The 12,487-nt window shown below is 37.0% G+C and overlaps 1 protein-coding gene across 3 annotated transcripts in view; it reads left to right on the forward strand.

Annotated features, from left to right (window-relative positions):
- The window catches only part of LOC132122146 (inactive rhomboid protein 1-like), a 43,497-nt gene that overhangs the window by 25,823 nt on the left and 5,187 nt on the right, over nt 1–12,487 (forward strand). For 2 of the 3 annotated variants that reach the window (XM_059532078.1, XM_059532079.1), the window contains 11 exons: nt 3,886–4,099; nt 4,306–4,512; nt 5,744–5,866; nt 6,293–6,456; nt 6,543–6,794; nt 6,890–7,001; nt 7,088–7,162; nt 7,964–8,125; nt 8,203–8,297; nt 8,384–8,447; nt 8,549–8,643. In XM_059532078.1, the coding sequence (XP_059388061.1) occupies nt 3,886–4,099; nt 4,306–4,512; nt 5,744–5,866; nt 6,293–6,456; nt 6,543–6,794; nt 6,890–7,001; nt 7,088–7,162; nt 7,964–8,125; nt 8,203–8,297; nt 8,384–8,447; nt 8,549–8,643 (1,563 nt within the window). Of the gene's footprint in view, nt 1–1,478; nt 1,909–3,885; nt 4,100–4,305; nt 4,513–5,743; nt 5,867–6,292; nt 6,457–6,542; nt 6,795–6,889; nt 7,002–7,087; nt 7,163–7,963; nt 8,126–8,202; nt 8,298–8,383; nt 8,448–8,548; nt 8,644–12,487 lie in introns of those variants that run through there. The other variant, XM_059532080.1, reaches the window with a different exon arrangement.

Raw genomic sequence — 12,487 nt, forward strand, 5'->3', positions numbered from 1 at the left:
AATTTTTGTTACTTTTTCACATAGTTTAAAGTAATAATCAGTTTGGATCAGGCATTTGTTGCCTTAAACAAATCTTTAATAAACTGCGGTTTTCAACAATATATAGAAATATTCAAAGACATTTTAATCTGGTTTGCCCAGGCTTAGTTTAAAATGAATTATTTAAAATAACATATTACCTGATCAGCCATAAAACTGTCAGAGCACACACAGACTTCAACACAAACTTGAAAAAGAGCTCCTTTCTTCCTCTGCACAAAAACAGGAGCGCATCAAAGCCTTCACACCTGTGTCTATGGGTTTGGCTGTGTTTTAAGATAATACACTGATAGCATATTGAGTCCACCATGTGTCTGCCATCAAAGGAATATCTGAGCTGGGGGAGAAGAACATGTCATGACAGAAAGTGTTATTATTCACAATGCTGAAAAAACTGCTATGTGGGCCTCTTTCGGCTATTTTCAACTCTGCCGCTGGTTGTGACTCATGCCTTATTAATGTAAACTTGTATCCACAGTTTGATGCCACTAGTATCGATTCATAGTGTAGCAGTGAGGGTTTCTGGAGTCCTGGGGTTGTAAATGTGTCTTGTCTTGTCTATATTATGATTCATTCAGTTTCAGAAAAAGTACATTTAATTTTAATTGCATTGACACTACACAACCATAATTTCTACATAAAATAAATAATTTATTTTAAAGTTTTATACATCTAATAGTATTAGTGGGATGAAAAGACATGATGTAATTAAAAATATTTCCACTTTAAAAAAATAGTAAAAAAAAGTTAAACTACTTACTATTTAAAATAAATGTATATAATTAAATTAAATTAATTACAAATATATATATTTTTAGTAGCCATTATTCTAGGCTTCATTGCCACACGATCCTTCAAAAAATGTATTTACTGTGGATTTGGATCAATTTAATGCATCCTTGATGAATAAAAGTATTCGTTTCTTTTAAAAATAAATAAATTCATGCTGACCCCAAACTCTTGAATGGCAGTTTAAATAATAGAAAGACAATGTATTGTTTATTTGGTAAATTCTTCAAAAAACATTACATGAAAACAGTAATTTAGGAAACATCTTATCTTTATAATATTATGCTTCGTGTTATCTTACACAGTGGGTCCTCCTTATACATGAAGATATAAAGCTGCCTATGTTTTATTAAGGGGTTCCTTATTTTTAGGGGTCCTCCTGGGCATCACCATCAACAAACCCCTGCTCTATAACAGGGTGTAATTGTACCATCTCCCCATTTAAATCCAGGACTCCACCTCTCTGTCATTGACAAGTAATAACAGACTAATAACTGTTAAAAACAACTGATGTGCACAATACATGTTGGGAATTTCATGTCAGATTATAAGGACTGTTATAGGTAGACTGTATTATTGTTTGATGTGTGTGTGATTGAATGTGAGAGCAGGTGTGTGTGCTTATAACAGAATTGTGTAAGAGTCTTTTAGTCCCAGTTCTCACACTTATCTCATGTTTCGGCATGTTACCTACCCCCTCTCTCTTTCTCTTTGTTTTCTGTCCCTCTTTTTTAGTCAGATGAGCTGGTATTTTACTGGGTTTTTACACACACTCCTCAAACACTATCTGAGTAGGCGGCAAGAGTAAAGTGGAGTTGCTGTTGGGATATGAATCACTGCTGTATGGTCTCAGACACATTAAGCGTTTAAGCAAGTGATGATCCTTTAGACTTACATTGGAGTGTAGCAGGTTTTCTGCCTGAACTCTGACATCAAGGAAATGTCTTGTTTGCCTCTATGACATCATGTGATATAGGGGGTAGAAGAAAGGGAAGGCCAATATTTCACTCAGTGTGAAGGCTTCTGTTCCCCCTCTACCTCAGACATGACCTTCCTGGCCTCCTGGGATGAGTTAGACTGGTAGGTCAATGGATAGTTTTAATGATTCACAGTGTCTTTATGAGTGATGTGGATATTTTTTAATCAAGTGCTTTTTTTTTTTTAACAGACAGCTTTTTAAACAGAAAATTTTAATTTAATTTAATTGAATTTATTAGTTTAATTTGTGTTGTGAATACATAAACTTGATTTGGAAAGTGTTTGTACTTTTTAGTAGGGATGTCAGTTGGTGTGGTTTATGGTCTTGTTTGGTTTATAGATCATCTCAATGTGTCTGGTTTATTAATTAACTATGTGTTGTTGTGTTTTGTTGTTTTTTTCAGTTACACACTGCTATGGAATACTTGCTTTTGATTTGTCAGTTGTATGTGGTTTATTTAATTGTTGTCAGGTTTAGTTTCAATAGTTGTACTTTTATTAATGAATCTGACTGAATTTTGTTAGCTTTCTCCAAAAAACAAATTATTATCATATGCAATTACTTATTTCTTTTTACTTCTAAAGTCAATGAATCTTGGGTTTTTGTTTTCTTTCAGTGCATAGTAGTTACATGCTTGGCAGTGATTTTTTTCATCACCATATTGAGTGCTTACAGTTAAGGAGTATGCAGTTATTCACTGGATAGCAGAATGGTTACAAAGTTATTTTGTTGGTTGATTTTACTGAAAATGTTCTTTCTCAAATCATTCTTCTAAAAAAGAGGGTGACATTAAGCTGGTGACTCCCCCTCTGATGCCTTAAAAGGTCTTCCTTCAGCAGGCCTCCCTTGTAATGATGCACAGCCGACTCTGTTATTACTATGTGTCCTTTACTCTAAACACTGCTCATGTCCTCACTGTACTACCAGTTACACACACTTCAAACATTTGAAGACACTGTCCAGGATTGTGTGTTAGTGGGTACTGTTTTCCAGTAATGTAACATCTAAGCATCCTTAAAATAAGACTTTAAGTTTATTTAAGTTTATTTGAGAAGCGACATTGCATTCATTATTAAGAGATTATTATATCTTGAATTAAATGTATATCTAAACCCAGAGGTTTTCAAATATTTTTGTCAGCTGAATCCCTTAAAGTCTTAAGGAGTAATTTAAAATTTAAGTAAATATTTCAATAATTTAACGATATAGTCATATGATTGTGATTTTTGATGTTGGTTAATGCTCACATGACCTGCAAGTGAACAGATCAATTATTATTATTATTATTATACTTTTGTAATGAATTACTTTAATTATAAAAATAAATGTATTGTTGTAAATTGCACTTGTCTTGTAAAATTAAACAAAATAAATGCTCGATAATTATGGACCCATATGAAATAGCTGCCATTGATTTGATAATAGCACTAAGCTATATCATGATTTCAGTTTTATTTTGATTAATTGTGCCACATTTAATTATTTAAATTTTACATTCAATGTAATTATAAGCATTTAATCAGTTTTATTTAAACTTATTGGTAAATAGTTTGTCTTAAGCATAAATAAATAAAGTGAGAAAAAAATTATTTGATGAAAACAAAGAAAAACAAAGATTTCGATTAAAATCTTATTTATATATATATATATATATATATATATATATATATATATATATATATATATATATATATATATATTATATATTTACAATTTTGTATCACAAGTTAATGTATTATGTCTTATGAATTTTTTTATTTTTACTTTTAAACAAAACAAAAATACAGAAAAAAATCATAGTATGGTTTTATCATATCAAAAATTTGTTTTATCCATTAATTTTAGATACTCATGAATCTTTCTTTAGAAAAGTGTTAATTCATGAAATTGCAGTCGACCACGGTTGTTTTGGAGGTCTCAGGAGGTTAGTTTATTCAGAAGCTCAGACTTGTTTCGACTCTTTACTCAGGTCACACAGTGGATTTGATCATGATTTTCCATTCGCTCACTTCGAACACATGGTGTAATAAAACTGTTCTTTGTACTATTACTATAATGAACAATAAATGTGACTGCAGGGGCACAGCAGACTGGTTTGGGGTCAGCAATGATGTGGATGCCACTCAGAAATGGCAGCGGAAGAGCCTTCGTCATTGTACCCAGCGCTACGGCAAACTGAAGCCTCAGGTGATACGTGAAATGGACCTGCCAAGTCAAGACAATCTCTCCATGACCAGCACTGAGACCCCTCCTCCTCTATACGTCCCCCCCGCACAGCATGGCATGCAGAGGGTAAGCTGGACACATATTGATCCTTTTATAACGGTACAATCCAAAATAGCTTAAATTGTTCGGTTTGAAACCACTTCATTTCTATAAATCATTGGACTTCCATTAAAATTTCCCATGAGCATTTACTCTGGTGGTTTTGATGGTTTATGATACAGATGGGGTGATCGTGACTCACTGTTTAGGCTTTTTGTGATTGGTGTCTGCAGATCATAGACCCACTGGCTCGGGGTCGAGCGTTCCGTAACGTAGAGGAAGTGGACGGTCTTAGTATACCTCAGACCCCCATCACCCCCTGCGCCGCTTCCCTGTGCTCCTTCACCAGCTCCCGCTCTGGCTTCAACCGACCCCCCCGCAGACGAAAGCGCGAGTCTGTCGCCAAAATGGGCTTCAGAGCAGCGGCTGCTCTGGTGAAGGTAAGAGCCCATAGATAGACAGCAGTGTTGCATGTTGTATCTGCATTTTGTATGCTTTATAACAGTGGTTCTCAACAAGGGGGCCAGGGCCCACTGTAAGGACTCAGCAAACTTCCAAAGGGGGACTTAAAATTATTTAATTATACATACTAAAATTTAAATAAAATACGTTTCTTTTTTTCTTTTCAGTAATCGTTTTTTTTTTTTTTTTTTTAATGACAGAATTAAAATTTTTGAAAGAACTATTCCTTGAATCAGAGTCTTGAATTATCTGGAATCACAATTAATTTGAGTTGTGGTAAAAAAAATATTAACAATATATTAACATTCCCAGTTTTATGTTAATAACATTTTTGGGAAATTGTCATAATCAAGCAAAAATCCCTTAGGAAATATTTAGCCTGATTTGGGTAGCCTTTAATTCAAAAGGGTTGAGGACGACTGACTTCTACCATTGTAGATGGTCTTCGTTAGTTGCATAGAACTGAATAGCTCCAAAAACTGATTTCATTTCCGGGATTTCCAGGGAAGTCATGTTTTATTATCTTCCCCTAGACACGAACACAACAAGTTCCCAGACAGGAACAAACAACAGGATAAAGCGACAGATTTAATTTCTGACATTTGCTGAAAAAAAAAATCACCTTTTGATTTGGTCAATAATCATTCCTTAAAATTCGAAAATCTCCTTTTAGCTCAAGCCCCTAATGTCAAAGTGACGTGAATGCCATTGGAACAAGGCATCGGACATCCAATAAACCCAGCCGTGGTGATTATCATAGATTACTTCAGAGGCTCACTTTGACGTCCTTGTAAAGATTGCAATAAATATTACCCTCCCCCATATAATCTGTTATGTAAAAGTTTATCTCTGGCTTGACTTGTTGGCTGTGGATTTGGCCCAGTTCCATTTAGTGCCTGAGCCCAGATGACCAGGCTCTAGGCCGGGAACAACGCTAACAGATGGCTATGATAATTCCACTGGAATGTTCAGTTGTTAGTCTGATAGAATATTCTGGAGCCGTTTGAGGTAATCCCCTGCTTGGCCACAGAAGAAGCACAGCTGCACTGGAAAGGACATTAGGCTCTTACCCATTGTTTGTGATGTATAACATAAGATATTTAATTTCACAGTTGTTATGTTCATTTATATTCATTATATGAACACTGAGCATAGTAGTAAGCATGATGCTGTTAATGAGGATGATTGTAAAGATTATGGTGGTTTTAGGGACGCTCTCTGCGGGACGGTGCCTCTCGGAGAGTGCATCGGCGGAGTTTCGCCACAGCTAGTTTTCTGGATGAGGACACTGTGGATTTCCCAGATGAACTGGACACCTCCTTCTTTGCCAAGGTGAAAATAAATACAAAACCTGAAGTTTACGACCCAGACCATCTCAGTGCTGCCACCTAGGGGTTGATATATTTATTTAATGTTATTAGTATTAGTGTTCATTTATTTGTGTGTGTGTGTGTGTGTGTGTGTGTATTATCGTGTTGTTTTAAGTCATTTTAAAAATTCAACTTAGTTGCCAAAGCAAGATTTCTAAATTTAGTTATTTCTTGTAATCTTTAATAATTTAGTTTTTCAGTGTCAGTTTTTCTTTTTTTTTTTTTTTTTTACAATAACAAAAAATGTCAAAAAATGGAAAAATGGAATGGAAAATGGCTGGGAAACTATTTTAGCATTTGAAAACATGACACACTTAAGCTATTATTTTTGTTGTACACTTCATTGAATCCATTGTATGTAGCCAATGTAGCCATTCTGTCCCTTTAGGATGGGCTTGCACATGAAGAGCTGTCCACATACGCAGACGAGGTGTTTGAGTCTCCTTCTGAAGCTGCCATTAAAGAAACTGATGCCAGTAGAGCTGGAGATGAGAGAGACCTGACAGGCAGTGCCCTAGAGAGGACAGAACTAGAGCGGAGCCATCTTATGCTGTGAGTCACATGCACACATGAAAAACATGTTTGAGCTTTTAATATCATTCTGAATGCTTTTAAGTGGACTCCCCATCTCTGTTCAGGCCTCTTGAGAGGGGATGGCGTAAGGGAAAGGATGGTGCTTTGATTCAGCCTAAAGTGCGATTACGGCAGGAAGTGGTGAGTGTGAGTGGAGAGCGGCGTGGACAGCGCATTACTGTACCTGTTAAGAAACTCTTTGCCACTGAGAAGCGTCCTTATGGGCTTGGCATGGTGGGCCGACTGACCAACCGCACCTACCGCAAACGCATCGACAGCTATGTGAAGAAACAGATAGAAGACATGAATGACCACAGGTATTAACAACAGTATTGTGGATGGGAGCCTTTTTAAAATGCGTGATATACAGTATACTGTACAGGGTGATGAAGTGGTGTTTTTTATTCCACAGGCCTTTCTTCACTTACTGGATCACCTTTGTCCATTTGCTGATTACCATATTGGCAGTTTCCATCTATGGCATTGCACCTGTGGGTTTTTCACAACATGAGACCGTTGATTCTGTAAGTAAAACCATGTATATTTGGTTTTGTTACACTAGACTTCTGTCTAATACGGTGTGTTTAACAGATTATGTCATCTGTTGTAGGTCTTGCGAAACAAAGGAGTTTATGAAAACGTCAAATTCATGCAGCAAGAAAATTTCTGGGTTGGACCAAGCTCGGTAAATACATTGCTTTACATGGTCACTAATAGTGTTCCTGTAGCTCAATTGGTAGAGCATTGCGTTATCAAGTGCAATGTTGGGGGTTCGATTCCCCGGGAACACATGACAGGTAAAAACTGATAGCCTGAATGCACTGTAAGTAACTTTGGATAAAAGCGTCTGCTACATGCATAAATTTAATTTAATTTTTCATTTTAAAAGTGAAAAAAGTAGTTGTTATAGAATACAGTTACGAAATGGCAAAAGTGATTATTTGAAAGTATTAAACTAAAAATGATAAGGCTTTTATCAGAGTATTTGCATATGTTGATAGATGTACCATGGTAAGGGGCCTTTATGATTTATTTTCAAACTAAGTGTTTTGCTACATCCATATTCAAATACAACAAATCTTTTTTTTTCAGTCATCATAAACCTTAAAAGGAAAATGTGTATGAGGCATTAATTGCATGTGTGATATTTTGAACATTAATTATTAGGCTATAAAATACAGATTTGAATAATCTTGGATAAACAATGTTCTTAACTGATACTTAAACTGTTATAAATTATTTTGGTAAGTGAAATGAAGCTAAAATAATATAAAATAAAATCATTTGTAAAATAAAAAAAAAGTTTAAGCTTCTAAAATTACTGAAATTAGAACTGAAATAAAAATGAAGCTAAATAGAAATATTCAGTTAACTAAAATGAAAATTGGAAATATGAATTAATACTATTATAGAATAAAATAGATCGAGTTTAGTATGTTCCCATTATGGGCTTGCCTAATATGCAGTTCTTGTTGGTGACCTGCAGGAGGCGCTGATTCACCTCGGGGCTAAGTTCTCCCCCTGCATGCGTCAGGATCAGGAGGTGCACCAGCTCATTCAGGAGAAGAAGGACAGTGAGCGGCAGTCGGCCTGCTGCGTCCGCAATGACCAATCAGGCTGCCTGCAGACCTCTCAGGAGGAGTGCTCGGTCAGTTCCTGTATGACCTCACATAGCGACATTAATGTCAACCTATGTTTACACAAATGTCCCTGTAATGTTCTCAGAGTACACTGGCATTATGGGTAAAGTGGCCTCAGCACCAAAGTGTTCCAAAGGGGAAAGTGTATCGGTATGGCTCTGTGTGCCATCAAGACCCCAGGTACAGTTATAACCCTCTTTGATTATTTTACCCATTCACATCGCCTGTGGATTTGATTATTTTATTTACCATATTTATACATTAAGGATTTGTCTGGAGCCTGCCTCGGTTCCTCCTCACGAGTGGCCTGATGACATCACTGAGTGGCCGGTAAGTTTGCTACAGTGTCCGGTGACCAGCAATGACCACAACATAAGTTTTTTTTTGCTTCAGTGTAATACTGTTACAGTGTACTGTTGTTCCTTGCTCAGATATGCACCAGGTACAGCACAGGGAATCACACTAACCTGCCACACATAGATTGTGTCATCACTGGCAGACCCTGCTGCATCGGAACCAAAGGAAGGTGAGGAAAACCGGCTGACACCCAATACGCCATGAGATACACTGTTAAAAGGCTTATCTTACTTAGTATTTTTGTCTTGTGTCTAGTTAAAATATCTAAAAATGAAGATGCATTTACTAGATAAGCAAAATGACATAAGATATTTAGTATTTTTTTCTTAATCTTGTTTTAAAGGTGCCATGTGCAAAAATTGAGCTAAAAATATTCAAAAAATGACCTACACGCATCAAAAGTATGAGGAGAAATAAGGACGATGATGTAATTAAAAAAATGTCAAGTTATAGCGCTGCAGAGATATCAACCTTAATTAGCAGTAGCATTACTAGCCCCGGCCCGACAGGTGTCGTAATACCAGTTTCGGCCATGGGAGGCGGTATGCGGGCAACATAACCACCAGCCAACCTGCAATACACGAATAACTCACACGGCTTGTGGGCGTAATCTAACCTGATGTCAATCATGTGGAAAGTACAGCCCACTACTTCATGTGACTTAAGCCCTTGGCAAGAGACCACCACCCGCTACAGGGAAACAACCGCGCTCGGAATCACAAATCAAATCCGATAAGAAAAGGCGCCGAACCAGAGTAAACAACAGAGTAAACCAACTGATGGACCTGAAAGAAATGAGGTCCGACACCGAACTTGCAACATTTCTTTTGGATTGGTAAGTTAGATGCTGTTAGTATTTCGTTAGAAGTTTGTTTTATATGTTTGTGTATTTTTTTTCCGGGAAGTTATAACATAGAAATGTGTCGAAGGCTGTTCTATAAACGTGCTAATGTTAGCGATGGCTAACCGTAGCTGCGTTTGATAATTAGCTAGCTATAACTTACCCATTTTTTTTATATGATAAGTAACCTGCTCTGTCTAGTCTGTTGGTCTCCGTGTCCTCTTTGCTTCGTGGTTTTTCTGTACGTGAGAAAATTGATGTGTGGCGTGAAAGCTTGTAAAAAGAGTCAATTGCGTGTGTCTCACGGTGAATGCTTGTGAGAGTTGCCAGCTCTGGTTACGTTGGTTGGCGCTAGCTTGGTCAACATCAGCTGTCTGATGTTGACCAATGATGTTGACAGAATGCTGTCTGTCAAATTAATTTAATTCCAATAATGTGTATTTACAACTCAATGTAATATGAACAAAACGAATATGAACATATTCACTGGTAAAGGTGAAGGGGAGTAGCTTGAAGATGTCATGTTTCAAAATCACTTGACATCACCCAATGAATGTTCCGTCCTCTTATAGCAGCGGTTTTCAATTCCAGTCCTCGCGCCCCACTGCTCTGCATATTTTGCACGTTTCTCTTTGTTAACACACCTGATTCAGATAATCAGCTCGTTAGAAATGAACTCCGTGCATGAACTGTTTTTCGATTGTTCATTGCTCCCTACTCTCTGAGCAGGGGAAATCTGTTGAAGTTTACCTCACATCGAAACATTCATTCACTGATTTGTGCTGTGCAGCGTCTTTAAACATGGACAACTGTGACATCATATACCTCTGTAAATCGATACAATTTAAATTCACGTCTTGCACACTTCAATGCACTTTGATTGGAACATATAGCTACGTTCGCTTCGAACTGGAATCATGGCTGAATATCCTGTGATGTCCACTTCGCAGGGCACTTATGTTCGAATAGAACAAATGTCTGAAGCTCTAAGAGAAACGTTCAAAATGTGCAGAGCAGTGGGGCGCGAGGACTGCAATTGAGAACCGCTGTCTTATAGGCTTCAGCTATGCTCTAGTGTTGTTGTGAAGGTAGGGGCGGAGCATAGAGACTATGCCATTTCTCGTTTGTTACTCTAGAGTAGACCAATTCACTTTATTGAGGCATACTGCCCCCATCTGGTATGGAATGTGGAGTATGACTTGATTTTTTTGCCAGATATGACAGATGGCACCTTTAAGAGTATTTTATATAACCCAGTGGTAGATAATTTTACTTGTTTTAAGTAAAACCAGATGTTGTATTTTTTCCCCTCAGGAAACAAGACTAAATATCTGACATTTTTCTAGTAAACTCATCTTGATTTAAGAATTTTTGGTAACACTTTATTTTAAGGTGTCCTTGTTACACGTTACATGTACTTACTATTATAAGAACAATGAATTATGCATAATTACGTGCAAGTAACCCGAAGCCAAACCATGATCCTAACCCAAACCATATAGTAAGTACGTGTAGTAGATTAATATTACTTAGTACTTGTATATGAGTAATAATGTATAATTACACTGTAACAAAGACACCTTAAAATAAAGTGTAACCAGCAGTGTATTGTAGTGTATTAATAATAATAACAAAGATTGATAACAGGGACAATCATTTTTCAAACGAATCCCAAGAAGTTTCAGGTTGACGTAAAAATGAAACATTAGGATATTGCTAAATATATCACTTGTAGGTCTTTTCGCATTGGTGTGAATGAAAATGCAAATTCATTCTTTGCCACTAGGTGCTGCTTTTGGAGAGGTAAAAATTTTGGTTTCCAAAGTAACGCTGTAAACAAAAAAACACTGCGCTCACTAGTCTCATGTAGCCAGACCTTTTATTTATGGCAGCTTTCATTGGCCAAGACCTGCCCATTAGGGCGTTTGACCGACATGTCAAACAACCAATCACAGTTCGTTTCATTCATCGTGACGTTTCGAGACGTGGAAATGTCGCTACAAACGTTAAATAATGTGACACACATCTTGTGAAAATCCTTTAGAATTCAACCAATCCGATGACGACTTCGACACTCCTGAAGTGTTTCCACTTTTGTGTCCCATATGCATCAGACGTTTAGCCAACGATCCATAGGTGTGATGTCTGAGGCTGAGACTATGCTCTCACAAACGCTGCTATAGCAGTAATAACAGACATGATAAAATGTACATAACATTGTAATATGCAACATTGTAAGGGTCTTTGTTCTGTTCAGAATAATTTTAAATTCTTGTATTCCAGAATTTCCAGTCATTTTGATCAAAGTAATAAATCCTAGTATTATTATTATTAATAATAATAATAATAATAATAAAAACGTCTTCACCCCAACCTTTAAAAGGCAGTTTCTGTTTCTTGCAAAAAATGTGTTCTGTCTGAAAACATGAGTTTTTTTTAATGAGAAAGATGTTGTTGAACACCAGATGGTTAAAGCATGTACTGGCGGGGGCTGACGAGGGTCATGAAGTAGCGGTATTAACGAGAAATGGTTTGACATCTTGTGGCATATGTCACAAAAACGTGTCTTGTGTCAGTGGATTATGTCATGTGAAACAATTGTGGAACAAGATGCAGTATGTTGGGGCACCTAATATGCCGGTGCCTGCCGGCATATAGATGTGTAACGCATTTAATAACAGACCGTTATTTATTCAGTAGTATTGCTTTAAAGGTGCCATCTGTCATATCTGGCAAAAAAATCAAGTCATACTCCACATTCCATACCAGATGGGGGCAGTATGCCTCAATAAAGTGAATTGGTCTACTCTAGAGTAACAAACGAGAAACGGCATAGTCTCTATGCTCCGCCCCTACCTTCAAAACAACACTAGAGCATAGCTGAAGCCTATAAGACAGCGGTTCTCAATTGCAGTCCTCGCGCCCCACTGCTCTGCACATTTTGAACGTTTCTCTTAGAGCTTCAGACATTTGTTCTATTCGAACATAAGTGCCCTGCGAAGTGGACATCACAGGATATTCAGCCATGATTCCAGTTCGAAGCGAACGTAGCTATATGTTCCAATCAAAGTGCATTGAAGTGTGCAAGACGTGAATTTAAATTGTATCGATTTACAGAGGTATACGATGTCACAGTTGTCCATGTTTAAAGACTCTGCACAGCACAAATCAG

This window comes from Carassius carassius, chromosome 40 (genome assembly GCF_963082965.1).
Source record: "Carassius carassius chromosome 40, fCarCar2.1, whole genome shotgun sequence".
Lineage (NCBI taxonomy): Eukaryota > Metazoa > Chordata > Actinopteri > Cypriniformes > Cyprinidae > Carassius > Carassius carassius.